Here is a 19131-nt window from a genome sequence, read left to right as displayed (position 1 = left end):
GAGCCTCTCTCATGGGGTTGTGGTAAAGATGGACTGGGCACACAGTACCTGTCACAGAGCCCTGCCTGGGAATGTCAGCTGTCCTTGTTCGAAATATTTCCATTAGGGTGTTCCTGAGGTGGCCAGGGGGTGGTTGTGCTAGTCTTGAAGTGGACGTTTATAGACTTATATTTCTTTCCTTTTGGAAAGGATATTGTAAATTTCTTTATCTACAGACTGAGTGGAGAGGTCGGTAGCACGCTAAGTTTCTTGAGCGGAGTAATGGTTTCCTGGGGCCACCATGGGCATTTTCTCTGTGGAGGCGATCCCATCCTCCTCCTGCCCCCTGCAGCTTTGTACATGCCTGCGCCGCTCTGTTCCGCGTTAGTGGTTGGAATTGACGATAGGAGTTTCCAAAGCAGGGAGAGAAAAGGAGCAAGACATTATTCTGACCTAGATAATGCAGGGTGTTATGAGGCTACTCAAATCCTCACCTTACTCTGGATTATCACAATAGTAATAAGTGGCCGTCTTCCTTCTCTTTCTAGCACATCTATACTTCATGTGATTATTGGAAAAACCTTTCTTAAGTAACACGACAGTCATCACGTGTTCTAGATCCAGAAGCCATGGTGGCTTCATGTTGCTTTTTGTTTCAGATCTGAAGCTCTTCGCAGGACTATAAAGACAACCAGCTTTTGCTAGCTGCTGGACGTATCCTCCATTTGTTTGTCTAAATTCTTGTTTTCTTTCGTTATTATTACCGGTCCTCCCACCTCTCCCTGCTCTGGGTTTGCTGCTTTTTATGTGGTTAGGTGTATTGTGATGCTAAGGTAAACATCTCTAGTACAGCTTTGTTCTGTTCCAAGATGACAAGACTGTGAGTGTAAATTGACGCTTCCTTTGTTAAGAGCACTTTACCAGTCTCTATCAAAATTTTAAATGTACCAACCCTTTGGCAGGAATTGCTCTTGTGGAGATTTATGCTACAGGAATATTTCACATGAAGATGTATGCACGAGGGGGTTTATTATAGTGTTGTGTGAAGTAGGGAACAACCTGTATGTCCACCGGTAGGGGACTGGCTAAATAAGTCACAGCACTGACAAAGACTGCAATACTGTGTAGCATTAAAAAAAGAATAAAGCTGATATTTAGGTGCAGATGAGCTCTACAGTATATTGTTAAGGGACCAAAAAATATGCTGTGTACAGAAAATATGCCCTAGTTGTATTTAAAGGCAAAAGGGTTTAAAATCACATTTATACTTAGTAATGTACTGAACAATTATGGAAAGATAAATCACAAGCTTTTAGCAGTAACCTTTGTGGAGGGGGTCCTGGGCAGGAGGAGCCCACATTTCTTTTCATTGTTTAATCTTTGTATCTTTTGAACTCATACCATGGGAATATTTTCCCCTTTTAATTTTTTTTAAGTGTCCTTGACATTTTATTCTACATTTTCTTCCAAGTCTCGTGTTGCCATTAGTACTTAATTCATTTCATTATAAAAGAAAACAGAGGTTCTCCTGATCTTGCCTTTCCTTTAGACCCTGCCTTCGTATGTGTATGGCAGATGAGTGCAGTAATAATTTGGGTGTGTAAACTAGTGTACTAGCTAGTGTGCATGAGTGTAAACTTGTGAATAACCAAAGATGGCAATGACGTTTTAAAAATGTAAGGCTGTGCTTCCTTGTTGTTTGTTTATAAAATGTGATGCTGAACATATTCTTTATTTTCTGATACTAACGTTGCCCTCTTACCGTCTATTAAATTACTTATTCCTTCTTATTCTTCTTGAGATGAAAATGAGTACATACCAGAAAATAAATATAGCTCTGAAGCGGGAAAAAGCTCAGGTTTGTTATGAGATATATCTTTTAGATCTTTATTAAAGCTGCCACATGGAGACTTTATAGTCCCAGTGTAAGTTATATATAGATGATGATTGTTTTAGGTTAAAACTTGGTACCTTTTCTGGAGGTTCTCTCAGTTAAATTAATCCTTATGTTCAAACATAAATTGAGGCAGAACAAGTTCCATTCAGCGATTCTTACTAAATTTTGTTTTGGTTTTATTTCTAACTGTATTTAATAATTGAAAGCCTCTTGTGGTTAGGAATAATGTTTGAGACTTCGGTGGTATCTAATTATTTTGAACTTTTAAAGCCCTAAAAAGTGTAATGTAAAGTCATAGTAAAATTTTCTGAGAGCTTTCACAGTCTATTAGTTCAGTGTTGCTTATTTTAGAGGGGACAATATCTAAATTGAAATGTGTATTCACTATAGTTGTAATGGTCTTTTTCAACCCTTTTAAAAATCAGTTCATTTAGCTACAAAGAGAAAATAAAAAGAAATTTAAAAGGCTAATAAGCATAGGGCCTGTGAGCCTGTTCCTGTTTCTTAACCAAAGTTTACTAAAAAAAGTGCCTGAGCGCTGCCGGTAAACTGTGTGTGTGCACACGCGTGTGTTAAAGGAACAAGCGGGGCCTGCTCATTTGTTTGCCCATTGTGAGGCTGTCCTGCACCTTTGTGGGTTTTTTGTAACGGGGTGAAGGCCCCTGAATGGAGGCCTTGTGGCCTTCTCAATTTGAAATCCTCGCTGTTAATCTAAAGGAACCTGCAGGGCCCCCAGCGGGGCGTCTGTGTGACAAGTGGAAGGTCTGGGATCCGGAAGGAACGTGGTGTTGGGGGAGGGCGCGGCGGGAGTGGTACTAATCTTTCAGCCTTGGCTTCTGTCCCCCACAGCCTAATTATTACCCTCTGCTGGCAGCCAGATTGAAGCTACGTTTTAAGTATCCTTGGATCGCATGTGCTCACTGAGACCTCCCCTTACTGTTATCAGATGAAAACCTGGACAATGGGATTTAATTCTCTTACAGAAGTATGGTACCGACTGGGCATTGTGCCTTACTCTTAGAAGTTAGATATCTTGATTAATTGTGTATGGGGGGTGGTTTATTTAAAGGGCAGAAGGTTGCTTGGGAAATGCTGGATCGTTGGCCCGCCCTGCACTTCAGAGCCTGTTTAAAGGCAGGTCGCACCAGAGCTTAGCTAGTTACATCTAGTTTGTAGGGCTTGTGTACTTTGTAGTGCCAGCAATTGGTTCAAAGTTTCTTGGCTTAGGAAGCCGTGTAATTTTCAGTGTGTGCTGGGTGAGAAAGAGGTGGGGCAGCAGAAGCTTTTTATAGGGGTTTCAACTAATAAACACTAATTTTTAAGTAATATTTTGAGGGTTTAACAGGAGAAGTAGAACTTGCACATAATGTTTCTTGAATTCTGACACATATTTCAACTGATAGGGAAAGGGAGAGAATTTTATTTTTGAGTGCGATTTTTCATTCTTTTTTTTTTTCTCTCCACTCAGAAACTGGTTCTTCAACTTTCAGTGCCAATTAAGACATGCTGTAATAAGTATTTCACATTCTGTCCTGCTGTTTGACTTCGAGTGTAAATGGTAGACTGTTTAGTAGCTGAGTGTACATAGTTAAACAGCTAGAGAGCTGGTATACAGTAAGCTTGGTGTGGTATTTGGTTTATATAATATTTCATCACAATACTGAAACCATGCAGACTATACCTCCTGGAAAAATGTTCAACAGGATGCCAGAAAGGCCGTGTTAATGATAAGTTTCTCATACCTCAGCAGGTTTTTTGGGTGTGTTTTGTTCCCCACTGCTGTTTTATTCTTTATTGTGGTTTTCTGGAAACTATGCCACGTGAACATATGGAATTCTATACATGAGTGTTTATTGGTTTTGTAGAAACCCCGGGATACTGTGAGCCTAATAACTAAGTTGTTTTGTGGGTTACTGAGAGGGCATATTAAAAGTCAGTTGATAATAAAGTTTTCATTAATTATTTTAACATTCTCAAGGTAATATTTAAAGGCACTTTAGCCAAAATCAGAATTAAACAGTACAGTCAAAATCAGAATTAAACAATAAAGTGAGCTTTTGGTTTGCTCTGGTTTAAAAGAGAGTTTGGTTATAGCTGACCTCCCCCCCCATCTTTCAGTGACTAGTCATCTTCCTGCAAAACTCAAATACGATCTTGAGTTTGTATGGTCTCAGGATAAATGTAGTTGTTCATTATATATGTTTTTGCTCTTGATGATTCACTGTTTTTTTTTGTTTTTCCTTTCAATAAAGTGTTAAAGAAATGATAGCTATAATGTATTTATATGTCTGCTTAAATGTAATGAATCGATAGTTTGTGATAAGCCTTTGATGCATTTTGGTGGCCGAAGAAGCTTATAACTCACTGAGATATTTATGAAGTGCTTCATGTTTGTGTTTGTTTAGGACATGTCTCAGGAAGGCTATGGAACTAGGTCTCAACCTCCTCTGGCTCCCGGAAAACCTAACCACGAAGACTTGAACTTAATACAGCAAGAAAGACCATCAAGTTTACCAGTAAGACATTCATGTGCTGATTGAGAAATGTAATGAGTTAAAGATTTTTAAAAAGAGATCTTGTTTTTGTTGGTTCTAGTTGATATTAAGACTTGGGGTAGAAATTTTCAGATTTCAGATATATTTGTGATTTATTCATTTGTTTTAGGGCTTCATTCTTAGGAGCTGTGTAGTCCTGGATAAGTGTTTCATTTGTAGATATCTCCGAGTCCAGTTGGCAGGTTTGATTCGGCTGATGGGTTTTGTGGCAGAAAGGTGTTTCCCTGGTACAGCTGTGTTTTGTTTAGCTTGTTGCTTTCTGGTGGTGATACAGAACAGAGGTGTCTGGGTAAGAGTTAAACGTAAAGAAATTCCGACTCAGCAAAGGATATAAAAGATGCGATAAAGCATCCGGTAGTAGTTTGAATCTCTCCTGGGACTTTATGTAACGAGAAATCACCCAATCTTTTTTTACCCAAAAGAAAGTATTTTAGTTTAAAATTGGAAAAAGTAGCTTAGAAGTATTCCCGCCAGCAAATACTGCGTGGTGATCGGAGTATATATTGACCAGAGTAGTGGCTATATTATAGGGTATCATGTTGTTGCCCATAAATAGTTCATCTGTGCCTAATTTGCTTTTTTTACAGGCAACCTAGTTTAAATGAGGTTTTCCTTATAAACTAAAAGAATACATCTGTGCAAACAAATTTTATATTTATCTTCCTGTTAAAATATTTTGATTTGAAGAATTATTGTTATTGCTTAATCTCTATTAAGAAGTTTTATTTAAGGTGGGAGCTCAGGCTAGCCATGATTTTAATTTGAATTTCAAATATGTTTACATTAAGTAAGATTTATTATATTACACCTGAGAACAAACATTTGTGATGAATGTTATACACGACATTTGGCATGTGTATCTTACCCATTTGTAAGTTTCTTGTGGCCCTAGAGAAGAAGGTAAGTGATGGCCACAGGTTGTACAGTATCTTTGAACCTGCTGCACATATTTTTGAAACCCCAATTTTTTACAGCTTTTCTTTCTATGGTGGGAGGTACGTGATATTTATTGTGGTCGTTTTTTAGTAACATTGGAGTATTTCTTGTCTAGTTATTTGGTTTTTGAAGGAATGAAAAAGGTGATAGAGTCTATGTTTTATGCTGTAAGCTTTCTTCTTCAGCAGATAATTCACAGCTTGGTGAGCATGTAATGTGTGTGTGTGCACGTGCACACGTGTGTGCATGCACGTGAACACTTGATAAATGCAACATTTGCTGACTATTTGGAAATTGGCTTGTGGTTTTAGGAAATTTAAATTGACTCATGGGAAGCAAGCAGACGGTGAATTCTTCTTTTTTTCAGCAGACTTTTAGTGTTTTTAGAGAAGCCCAACTTGGTAGGTTTGTCATTGGCTGGTGAAGTGTACTGTTATACAGGTTGCAAAATTTGTTATAAATTAATACAGATTTCCTGTGTAACTGTAGAAGAGTTTGCAGTGTACTGCTTTCTCCGTTTCCACTTGAACTAGGGTGTCACTCACTAGCCTATGCTTCTTTTTATGGCTCTGGGTGGAGTGGATGGTGGACATTCAGCTAACCCTACAGCATAACTGGGGAGGGAATGGAGTGGGGCAGTCCCAGAAAACTCACTGAAGAGTTCTGCTCTGGGATGGTGCTCTTTAAGTCGATTACTGGAGAAGGGGCTCAAAGTATTTGAGGAAGTGAACCAATATATTCATCAATAGTTGAAATTTTTCTGAATTGTTCTATTTGTATACATATGTAATGGCTATCTTTCTTTCTTAATCTTTACCTTGCCTACTTCCCAAGAGGATTTCAGGTTGCTCCTAATAAAAATTTTCTTATGAAGCTATTGAAAAAGAAATGCCCTCATTGGTATTTTCTTTCTGTTTTTGTAACTCATGGATAAATAAGATGCTGACTGACTCAATAACATTTCAATAATCTATTTTTAGAGAGCAAAGTTTCCAGGTTTTATGGTGAGTATATAGAAATGTCAGTTACTGAATAAAGGGCAAAGCATAGATCAGCTGGGGGACCTAAACCCCCTGCTCCCAGTCTGTTAAGATGAAAATTGGCTTTATTTAAATGAATTTTAGTGCAGTACTTTTCTTTCACCAGGCTTCATTTGTGTAGAAAGTGTCTGTACGAGGTTTCCAAATGTATTTTTCTTTATGTGTATGCTGCATCTCAGTATGTTGTTGTATACAAATAAGGTAATTACAATTTGGGGGAAAGATTTGTTGGTGTTCTGTATGGCTCTAATATTGTGTATTTTTAGTGTAACTTTTTAAAAATGTTTTAGTTCTCTAACTTGGCTAAGTAGATACTATAGGTACCTTGAAACTATATTTGTTATCACATCTGAATTTGGTATTGGGTCTTTTGTAGATTTATACTACATATTTCCTTTTCGAGTGTCAGTGAGATAAATTTTGTCTTTTTAAAGACAATTTATCATATTTGTAATCTCTTTTGTAATTTCGAACTAAGGAAATTGTGGGTCTTATCTGTACATTTAAAACAATGTGGCATAGTGATTCTAATGTATAATTATTATCTTTATCCATTATATATGTGACTGTAAGAAGAAAACTTCTCAAGTAGTTCTTAATTTTTTGCTCATATTGAGATAGATTTTGTAATATTTTTCTGCATGTGTGATTTTTTTCTTTAGCATATGTTTGTTACACGGTTAACTTTCCATTACAAGAAATCAAGACATTTCCAGTATCCTTATACTAGATCTATAATTTGACCCCTCACTAAGCTAGCCTCTCACCATTGTTTGAACTGGTATTTCTCTATATTTCCATGTCATTAAATTCTTGGTGGTCTTCTTCAGAAGCTAAGGCAGATAATGTTTTCCAGCTGACTTAGATCTTCAGATCATCCACATAAAGCAAATGACTGATAAATTAATACTTGTCCTCTTGTCTCGGGGCCATGACCAGTAATATTTACTTTTTCACTTAATGCACTCAGACCTAAGCTCAGAACAAATCTTCCTTAATCATGTCCACTTATTTCTATACCACTTAGTCATACAGCTTTCTGCCTGTTGAGATGCATTAGCGTATAAACGCTTGGTATTGCCATTATTAACAAATCTTAGCATATAGCATGTGATATAAAAAATAGCTTGAAGAACTCTATCTCCTTGGAATATTATCCCTTAAATCTTGAGCACATTCTGTAGTTTTTTCTGCCTCTACTATTGATGTGAAATGAAGGCAGCATTTAAGCAAAATGCACAGTGGAAGTTCTTCAAAAAATGCCATAACTTATTAATATATTGAGTATATCTCAATATACGTTTTAAGATAACCCCCAAAATAGGATTTAATACACTTTCTGTTGAGTCTCTTGTTCCATTGCCATCTCTTGTGGCATTTACTGTTCATCTTTTTATTACAGTTATTTTTATAGTTGTCCTGGTCCCCCATTAGACTAGGATCTTTTCAGAGTGTTTATTATGTTTTATTCAGTAAGTACTTTCCTAATAGAATTTATGTAAAAACTTTTAAATACATTCTTGCCCCATTTTCAGAATTTTCTTTTAATTGCTTAAGGGATGTGTTCCAAGGTATTGAATTGACCTCAGAAGAGCCTGTGTTCTCCACATGCTAGTGATACAAAGGATTATATTAGTGCGATATCTGTGTTACAGCGTGGTTTTGTTCTTAAAATGATTTTATTTTATTACAAAATGGCATTTGAATTTTACCTTTGTCACCTTAAGCTTCAAGAGAAGTGGGCACTTTGGATAATTAAGCTAAAAGTAGCATGAAAACATGCTATTCTTAGTAATATATATTTTTTAATTGTAAAAATAAATAAATTGACAGAAACGGTAATCATAATTTCAGTAAATATAGTATAAATATGTTGCTAATAAAATATTTATAAACTTGTATAAGAGGAAATTTAAAAAAGGTTTGATTTTCTTCCTTGTTCTAAGCAAATAGTGTTTTCTCCTCCAGGGATCTGAAGAGTTGTTAATATTCCTCAGTTTAGAAATAACTGATTTGTTTTACTCTTCAGAGAGGGCTTCCACCAGTTGGTATTTCAGATAGCAAGTCCATTATTTTGTTTATCTAAGATACAGAATACAATCAGTCATATTCTAATAGCCTTTGAGAAGGCCCATCAGGTCATTAAAAACCTCTTTCTGACCCTTTCTTCCTTAAATAGGAAATACCTAAAGAGGCTGACATGCAAAGGGTTTGATCTTTCTGAATTTAGTGAAAACTCTAGATGTGTGGAATAGTGTTTATGACACTTTTGTTGAGTTTGCAATTAGAAGGAAATATTGAGGTTTGGATAAAACATGTTTTTGGCCCTTTGTGAAAGGAAGGAGGTAGTAAATGCTGGTTGTTCTTTAAAATAGAGGGTGTTAAGCAGGATATTAGAAGCCTGAAAGAGAATGGTTGGAAAACTCATATTACCAAGAGTATTTTTGGGGGTTAGGTATTAGCAACAGAGCATAAAATGATCTGTCTTTCCTGAAAAAGAATACTCTGTGTGTGTGTGTGTGTGTGTGTGTGTGTGTGTGTGTGTGTGTGTGTTTTGTGAGGAGATCAGCCCTGTGCTAACAGCTGCCAATCCTCCTCTTTTTCTGCTGAGGAAGACTGGCCTTGGGCTAACATCCGTGCCCATCTTCCTCCACTTTATATGGGACACTGCCACAGCATGGCTCACCAAGCAGTGGGTCGGTGTGCGCCTGGGATCCGAACCATCGAACCCCGGGCCGCACGCACTTAACCACTTGCGCCACCGGGCCAGCCCCAGTGTTTTTGTTTTTTTAATCTTTAATGACTTATTTTGGGTAGGGGTGAAAGGTCATGAACTTTGGAAGCATATATGAATATTGATGATATGTTAATAGGGACATTTTAAGTGTGTAGATTTGATAATATAGTTCCTGTGAACGATTGGAAACTATTGGAAAAAGCTAGGTGAAGCATTTTTTAACTGAGTTTTGCTTTTTACCACGTCCTCAACCCAACTAGAAATACACATTGTTAAGATGATCTTAACCTGTTAGTCGGCAAATTTTTGCAAAAGTTAAGATCTGCCAGGTAAGAATTAGATGTATGGCTGCTAAATGAACTCTTTCCAAACTTTTTTATTTGTATCTTGAACTTGATTTACATGGTTGTCATTAAAAGGTTGAGTGTAGCTGTCTTCCATTGATTGATCCTTCTCATATCATTCTGAACATTTAAAAAATTATAAGTTAATAAAAGAGAAATCTAATCTGTTGTCACCTTATCTCAGTGTTCAAGCATTGATGATCCCTGTGTGCAACTGAAGACATAAGCTGTTTGTTATCAGTGCGCTCTCAATGTTATTAGAGTGTGTTGAGTTTTGGAGTTATGGAAGTCGTAAAAAGTGAGCAGCCCGTGAAGGGAGCAGGAAGTTCTCTGAAGGATGTGCCTTGTCAGGCAGAGTGTCTGCAGATACAGTTAATCACTGGCGTGGTTTCGAAACTGAAGGTATAGACACATTTTGCTATCTTGGAGGAGTTTTAAACAGAACTCACAATACTTCCGTTTCTTACCTAGGATTTACCATATTCTCAAATGTAATTTTAGTCACTGGTCTATTCTGTATGGAGATGTCAATTCATTTTGGATTAAGGTTGAGAGAAACATGTGAAGACCTTTCTTGAAAGTCCTAATTAGGAAAACTGATAGTGACTCTGACAAATGTTTATTTCCCAACATGGATTATTTCTTTAAGATGTGATGTTGTATAATTGTATCCCCCAGAGTACTTTTGTGATATTGGTAGTCATTTTGAAAGTAGAGGATAATACTTGAACAAGGTAAGAAGTAGTAAGAAATGAGAAGGTATGTTTTCTCCCTCTTTCAAAACAATCTTCCACTTAAATATTTGTTCTGTAAATGAATATTCAATAAAACCACACCAGTTTGGATTTGTTCCAGGTAAAAGCAGGTTAAATATATGGAAAGTTTGAATAAATTAATATTTAAAAAGAACTGTAGTTTGCTTTTAAATAACTCAAATGTTTGCATGCAGAGTGTTTCTAAATTCAGTCTCGTTGAAATAAATGGATAATTCTAAATTTATTGTAGCTGAGATATTTGCTTATTGGCAATGTGTTATTTTAAAAAATGCATTTACTTTTTAAAAACACATTTTTAACTAAGCATACCCCCCTGCAGACTTTTTCACATCATATTCTGAAGATTTCCATTTAAAATGTGGGGGAAATGAATTTCAACCCATTTTATGGGGCTGTCAATTCCAAAAAAAATTAATGAAGGAGTACTATAAAAAATAGACACTAGATAAAATTGGAGAAGAAGAGAGGCTGAAACATAACTGATTTGCAGGATATTAGTTTTGATAATAGAAGGATAACTATGATCTGTAGTTGATAAATGAGGCTCATTAAGTAAGGGATGATAAATGCAGATATTCCTGGCTAATAGAAAAGTCAGCATACAAATTTCACCATAACAAATGGAGGACTGGAAGGTGTTGACCAGCCTGCAGGCTCTTCAGATGACCTATGTGAGACCACGGAGCCTTCTCTGTGGCCGCACAGGCTGGGCTGCACGCACCTCCCAGTCTGTCTGCGGATAGCCGCAGAACCACACCTGGACATAAGCATTCTGACCAGCGGGGCTTTCTCTGCACACGAAGGGGAAAGTAGTAGTGTTGGGCTTTTGGTATAAACCACAAAAAGCAGTATGTGTGAGCCTGTGGGCATGGGGGCTCCACCCGGAGAGTTTGTCAGCAGTGTAGCTCCTTCAAGTTTTTATTTTAATATTTTATGCTAGAACGAAAAAACAACTCATGTTCAGAGGTACCTTTCCTCATTCTGACCTGCTGTTTCTGTTGCTACCAATGGCAGTTCTTGGCATTTTGAACTGGAAAGCCTTCCTCCTTTCTTCAGAGTGCCCCTCCTATTCCCTGGTATCTAGAGGGGCTGGTGGGCTTCCTCCAGATTATGCAGCCGTGGCCAGTGTAAGGCGTTGAATGCATTTACTTTTTAGTATCCAAGTTAGGTGGGAAATAAAGTTTAATGTACAGATTTCCATTTTGTAGGTAGCTGAAGACACACATCTCTTTTATATAACAGGAGATATATAACCAGCAGGAGCTCATAGTAGCATTTGTGGACTGGTTAATTGCTTTAATTTTGTTTGGACTAGAAGTAACTATTTTTAATATCAGCTGTCAGTTTAGGAGAGGAAATAAATATATGTAGAGAAGGTTCTTACCTGAGAGCACAGTTTACTGTTCTTCCCTCACGATGTGGGATTTTAGAGGTGTCTCCCTCTTTCTCATCTTTTTCTTTTGCCTTCTCTAAATTGTCGTAAAATAACTGAATGGTCTTGTTTTCCTTTGTTTGGGTCAAGAAATTTTAGCTGAAAATTGTTACTGTGTGAAAGAAGATTATTGACTCAACAAGCCTTCAATTTTCCGTGAATAACACTCTCACCCCCTAGCTTCAGGAACATGCCGTGCATGCATTCTATTTTAAAATACAGACTGTAATTTAAAACAGGCAGTTTGATGCCCCACTGAACTTTGTTTAAGCCTGGAATAAAAGAGGGAAAAAAGGCTTTAAGCCACAAAAAAGTGACTAAGCTTTCTCAACCACTTTTCTTCTTAATGCACTCTATTTAAAAAAAAAAAAAAAAAAAAAAGCTTCCAGGTACTATTGTTGTCTCTTTCCACAGGACCTAAATTTTATCCAATGTTAGGTTGTGGTGTGTGCGTCTTTTCAGTTTATTATCGGGATATCATCTGAATTTTTTTTAAGTGTTCATAGTGGTATTCGTTTGCAGTAAAATCTGCATGTATGCGTTAGTGCCCATTGTCCATATTCAATGCATGTGAGAACATGAACTCTAAAATTAAATATATAATTTTTACTATTCACCTATTGATTGCTAATTTTCTGGAGTTCTCTTGATTTAAATAGTACCTGATTTTTAGACTCGAATGATATAAATATTTAACTGTAATAGTATTTGCTATCAGAGCATTATAAAAATTAGTAGTTGGAAGTAGTTTACATTGCCTTTTTTTTCCTCCTCACAAAAATGAAAATGAACAGCTTATAATGACTTGTGTGGAAGGAACGATGACTTTGTTTTGATAAAATAATATATTTTGACCTGGAGACCTGTCCTAATGATGATGCTGAATGACAGACAAGGGTTAAGTGTCAGCTGAGGTTCTGGTCTTGAGCAATTCATGTGACTCTCAGGACCTTCCTGTCCTTCTCTGAAAAATGAGTGTTAGAGCTGCAATCTCGGAGCATGTTCCAACTCCTAAACTTTTCGTTCAAGTCCTTCTTGGTTAGTATATTCGAAAAAGCACTGATAAAATGAGCTCTCTGCTTTCCGGAAGAAGTTGAGCGAGAGAAGGGCAGCCAGCTTGAAATCTTCAGTATTGGCTCATGGGTGCCCTTGGTGGTTTCCCTCCCATTCTTGGGTGCCATTTGCTTTTGAACATATTTAGGGGTTTGGGGTTGCCTAATTGAGTACATGGCCTTAGTACGCAGACCACGGGAGAGCCATGGGCCTTCTTGTGGACTCTGTCTCTATCTCTAACGTCTCAGAGATTGCAGAGTTTCTTCCCCACCTCACCCCCATGTGATCAGTTTGGGAGTCTGATGTATTTGAGTATAGGGAAGGCTAGGGAGAAGGAGAAAAGTTCAGTGAAAGGTGGAGAAACACATATCCCAGGTGTATTTATGACCACCTGGTAACGTGGGAGGTAGAAAAGACAGATAAACAGATGAGAAAGCTGCAGGACAAGGAAGTCTTGCCCTTGTAATGTGAAGTCTAATGCCTTTCCCACTGGACCAATCGACCCCGGTGCAGACAGTTTTTTGAACCAAGACGATCATGCAGCAGTCGATTTTAATCTCATGCTGATGGAAAGAAGGCCCCGATGGTCAATACTTGAGGTCTCCATTCACTTCCTACACTTCAGGTTTGTTTTTGTATACTATGGAGTAACTGAGTAACTCTGCTTTTTAAACTGAGATTTACCACAGGTGGAGATATTAGCAACCCAGGGACGTGAAAACCACCACTTGTTTTTAATGAACCCAAGCCAGTTTCATGAATAACGTCTCCTGTGTTTCTACACTGGGGTGTGTGTGTGTGTTTAAAGTCTTTGGAGCTCACTGGTTGATTTGGGTAGAGTGGTATGTTACAAGTCTTATTATTTTACTCCTCTTTCTGTCAAAGCACAAAATGGTGTGCATTGCGGCCATGGCATTAGCTACACCTGATCCACAGGTATCTTCTCTCAAAGTAGGCCAGAATGAGTGAGCCTGGTGACCACCGGGTGACCGGACAGCACAGCAGTATCCTGCCGCCATCTGAAACTTTTGCCCCGATACTGATACTATTTCTTCTTTTTCAGAATTTTCTGATGTAAGTAGGGATCTTCATTAGTCTTTATTTTTCCCATCAGTATGGGTGATCCAGTTAACACCTTCTGAAGACCCTAAAAATATGTGGTTGGTCTTTTGTAATTATTTGTATCTGGAGAAAATTTGGATTCAAAATAATAATATATTTACTATATATATAACAATTTATTGGGAACCATTTTATAAAGTCTTCTTTTATATAAATGAAAATTTCAGTTAATTAACACTGGAAACTACTAGTGAAAGAAGAGTAAATATACCCAGAGTAAGGGTCTCAGTGAATATTCCAGGTGTCAGGTGCGTGAACTTTAAAGACAGGCCTTCCTGACATCTGTTTTGCCTGCTCAAAGCCAGATCCAGCCCATTCTCCTATTTTTGAAAATCTGGGACTTTCAGGTTACCAAGATGAGTGAATTGTACTATGTCTTTTATTTACGCAAAGCCTTCATTTTCAAAATGCCTTTATTACCACTGGAGGCAGGAGATGACTTTAGAGGCTATTGTATTATCTCACAAATGAGGTTGAGTCAGATTATGAAAAAGTGATGGCAGTGAGAATGCAGAGGAAGCAAATTGTGGAAATAAAGGGAAGGATGAATGATAGATGCTTTTAAGGGTTTTAGACTGAGTGACCAGGAGGTAGGGTGGTGTTAGTAATAAACCCAGGGAAATGGTGATGAGGAGTTGGTTTAGGGAGAAAAGAAACCCAGAGATTTTATGAGGTTACAACTCAAGTCCTGAATAACTTCGCTTGAATTCTAAAACTCCTATGAGAAAGCAATGCATCTGTGCTACTAAAGCCTTATTATTTGTATAGTGGTACAACATTGTCGTAAATAGGAATTGATGTTGAAAGAATGATAGCATTGGCTATAACTTTACATTTCATTTAAATTCCTGGAGATGATGTCAAGACTATTGTAGCAGAGTTTGTATAAATAACTCAACAGATTGTACCAGAGTGTTTCTGACTCTGACTTGCAGTAAGACAAGAGTGCAGTCTCAAGAAATAAGTGAAACTATATATAGTTCAGTTGGGATTCCTGGCTGGTCTCATTGTCTTTGCTTTTAGGATAGTACAGTAAGTTCATATCCTAATATGTTCCTTTCCTTGGGTAGGGGCAGGTTATTTTATGTTGCTTTCTTTGGTTTACTTTTGAATGAGTTAGACTTTGTTCTTGTTGTACCAATTCGTTTTGGAGGAACATTCCTTAGTTTAATTTATCTCATTTAATTTCTCCTTCTCTGAAACTTATTTTGGGTATACGTGTTCGTGAGCCTAGTGTGCAGATTTAATGCCTTTACTTGTTTGCTTTTTTTCATTTTTGGAGGTTTGTGACTGTGGGAGGGGGCAGGGAACCTGGTTTTAACATGTTATTTTTGAAAGATTTCTCTTTTATTTTGGAGAAATGGTTTACCCCTTTGAGCACCATGAGTTTCTGTGATACATTTGAATCCCGTCAGAGTAAATGGGGCCTCAAGGGATTACCATGAATTCTGAATGGATATTCTCTCTTGTTTTTTTAATCAAGCCCCTCCCCACTTTTTCCTTCGATTTTTTTTTTTTTTTTTTTTTTTTGGTGAGGAAGATTAACCTTGAGCTAACATCTGTGTCCATCTTCCTCTACTTTATATGGGACATCACCACAGCAGGGCTTGATAAGCGATGCATAGGTCTGCGCCGGGATCCGAACCTGTGAACCTCAGACCTCGGAAGTGGAGCACACGCACTTAACCACCATGCCTCTGGGCCGGCCCCCGATTCTTTTTTTAAGCACTGTCATTTCACTTCCTACATAAAGAGCAAAACTTTAGTATTAAATGAGTTCTTAAAATGTGTATATTTTTATATATTTAATATGGTTTGATGTTTTTAAGGTCTAATTCCCAGATGTGAAAATAGAGACTCAAATATGGCAGGATGCTGGCCTCAGAGTGCAACAGTGGCGTTAGTCTGCAGCCCAGTCCGTCGCAGTGGCAGCTGCATGGGCCTCTCCTGGGCGTGCCTCAGTGTCCTCGCAGACATCAGCTGTCGAACCTCAGACCAGCTCTCCCTTCAGATAAAACTGTTTTGCCAATTTTGATTAAAATCACGAGTGTCCTTGAATAAGTACGAATGTGTTCAAATTTCCCCACGTTTTAGCTTTTCATAGTTACTGCATTTATGCTTTTCCTTAGCTAGCATGCCTAAATGTTGGCATCCTCGATTAAGGCTCGAGATTTCACTGTACACAGAAAAATGCAATTACGTTTAACAGTCACTTATTGATTGCCTCCTATGTTTAGGATTTTATATTAAATGTAGGAATAAAATAAAAATTTGAATTATTTCACTAACTGATTGGTGTTTATTCTTTCCTATAACACATTCAGCAATAAGAAACCAATAAGAAACCATACCTATATTCAGGATGCCTGTTATTTAGAATACTTTAACATATTTTCTCATTTTTTTCTTCAGAGAACCATCTATACAGTCTGCAGAATTCGTACTTTCAGCATATGTAACTTCACAGAAATGTTTTGCCATTTTGCGGAAGTCTTGGATATTTGAAAGTATAAGAGCAGTGATGGCTACATGAAACTGATGTTAGTCTTTTATACAAGACATTCTGCTGGCATTTAATCTGTATTATCAGTGCTAGTCGTTTTAGGGGAAGGAGAACACGGCTTACCAACACTTTTGTGAACACTTGGTGTGGTAGAGCAACAATTATGCTGGCTTTCTTGAGTGACTTCATGAGGGATTTTATTGTTTTCACTACTTTTTTCATGGCTTATTTGTACTTTTTATTTTTACAGAGATGAATGAAAACAAGAAAGTTCTAACCATCTTTGATATATTTCTGGCCCTTTTTGGGGGTATCAGATTTTGAAAAGTATAGCTAAATACTCACGTTATGGTTGGCAAAGCACATTCACACGTACTGTGAGTTTAGTTTACTGCCCAGATACTTCACCTCTACCTTTTGTGTTACGAGATAGAACATGTATAAAACCTCTTGTGTAGTACTGGCCACATACAAAAGTGCTCATAAATGTCAATTTCTTACCCTTTGTTTTCCCTTCCTCTCTTTTGAAATTGCGTTTAGCTGCCAGGGCCATCTTAGGGTTGCTCGTCCACTGAACTTCCCTGGGATTCAGTATTCCTTACTCTGGATGAGGAGAACTGGAGCAGAGACACTGTCGAGTCAGGCAGATTGTGGCAGCTGGCTCTTGGCTGAAACTTGATCTCATTGACTCCTCTCCTGTTGCTCCGTGGTGGAACCCCACCCAGTACTGTGGACTTCTTCAGGCAGAGTATGTTGGTGTGAATACCACTGGGATTCTTCTGTATTCATTTTGATTGCGTACTGTTCATTTTTATTTACCACATAGCAGAAGAACACAAATATGAGAAAACTACATTAACATACATTGTAATTTAAAACAGTTTTCCCAACATTGTGCTGCAATTTTTGGTATAAATATCACAGATGAAATTATTGGGGGAGGGGTGGGGGGCATGAAGAGGCAAAATCCTCTAGGGTTCATCTCATGGGTAACTAGTTATGAAAAATTACGGATGTGTAGTTTGGACAATTGAGATATATTGATAATTCAAAAATGTAATGTTGGTCACTGGTTTTATACTAATCTGCACAGCCAGTGTTATAGTCAGAGCTGTGTAGTTAACTAATGGCAGCAGAGATTCGAGTTTATTTTTCCCTTGCTCTTTCCAACTTGTGGTGTTATCAGTAAATAGTAAAATCACCTGAAAGAAGAGGGAGACAGGGAAAAGGAAGCTTAAGCAAAGGCATGGATAGAAATCTGCTTTGATTGCAGTCAAGTCTGCTTTGGATAAACTCCTGATTTTGCAGAGTTTTCAGATTTCTGAGACAGATAACCATGTGAACCATAGTGGTTGTCCAGGAAAAACCAGCTGCGACTGATAACACATCCTTAGTGGGAGACTGAAGGTGGTGAATCAGGTAAAATAACTGAGATATCCTTTTAAGTCAAATACATACACGCACGCACACAATATAGAGCGGGAGCAAGGGGGAGCCATGCCTAAATAATTATATTTATGTGGGAAGTACACCTTTTTGAATTCTGCCTTTGTTCATCACAATTGATTAGCCGACATTAAGTAAATATGTGGTGAGTCAGGTGGTATTTTGTGGGGGAGACACCTCGGAAGTATCTTGTCCTGGTTTTTAGTGTTGCTCCTTTAGACAGGTGTACTTATTGATGTTTAAACTGTACACCCCAAATAGGGAACTTTGCAAGTCGTTATTTAATAAATCAGCTGTATTTAGCCAGCCGTGGTAGCTAGTGAGAGGGGACCTGCACAAATTACAGAGGACATGAATACGACTTGACACTTGTAAATAGGTTAAGACATTTTACTTTTCCCAACATTTTTATTGACTCTCCTATCATACCCTTCATGTATTATATCCACAATCACCAGTTTTACTTTTGAATTAACTGACAGACCTAGATTTTCATTAAAACAATAAATATATATACAGTTCAGTGTCATTAATGCATTTTTTAGCCTCCCTGACTGATTTTTTTTATACTGTGGCCTTCTGGTATAAAGTATGACCCAGATACTGTATAACTTAATGGTCAACATTGAAGAACATATATTTCTTCATCTACAAAAGTGTTTGAAAAACAGCTTGGCTGAGGTATTCTTTCAACTTATGTCTCTATGAATTATAAATGAATTTGTGTATTTTTAAATATACTAGTGGCCACTTTTAACTGAAAGAGTCCTGTTGTGACAGAACGTTTTCATTTCCTATGACGTTTTTATATAGAATTTATAACTCGTGTGCTTCTAAAAAGGATTTGAGCTGACCTACAGTAAAACATTTGTATAAACTGAAACTACTCAAAGTGGGATACAGATCTGTAAAAGCACCTTAAAAAGGGAGAAGCGAACAAACCATGATAATACAGTACCATGAAGAACTATTAAATTTAAGGCTGCGTTCCTGACTGCCAAGGTAGAAAGAGAAAATCGAGGTTACGTAATTATTAACATAAAGCAAAAACCATCATTTCTTAAGGAAGGAATATCACTTTTCTTCTATTATTCTGTAAAAGGAAATATTCTGTAAAAGAACATATAAAATACTCCTGTGGAAATAATGAATAAGGATGCCAAAATATGGGGTTTTAGGTTTTTTATAGTGCTGAAGAAGTCTTCATGTTATTTGGGATGATTATCCAGGGCCTAAATTAGGTATCCCATCACATAAATGAATGAATGATTGGCTGTTTTTTCTTCTGTTACTTGGGTAACTCTCAAAATT

The 19131-nt window shown here is 37.4% G+C and overlaps 1 protein-coding gene across 9 annotated transcripts in view; it reads left to right on the top strand.

Moving 5' to 3' along the window:
- ARID1B (AT-rich interaction domain 1B) overlaps positions 1-19131 on the top strand; it is a 417978-nt gene that overhangs the window by 153779 nt on the left and 245068 nt on the right. For all 9 annotated transcript variants that reach the window (XM_058534096.1, XM_058534092.1, XM_058534093.1 and 6 more), the window contains exon 4: positions 4282-4392. In XM_058534096.1, coding sequence (XP_058390079.1) covers positions 4282-4392 — 111 coding nt within the window. The remainder of the gene's footprint in view (positions 1-4281; positions 4393-19131) is intronic.

The sequence above is a fragment of the Diceros bicornis genome, chromosome 39 (genome assembly GCF_020826845.1).
Source record: "Diceros bicornis minor isolate mBicDic1 chromosome 39, mDicBic1.mat.cur, whole genome shotgun sequence".
Taxonomy (NCBI): domain Eukaryota; kingdom Metazoa; phylum Chordata; class Mammalia; order Perissodactyla; family Rhinocerotidae; genus Diceros; species Diceros bicornis.
Note: the sequence above shows the minus strand (reverse complement) of the source record. Positions and strands in the feature narration are given on the sequence as shown.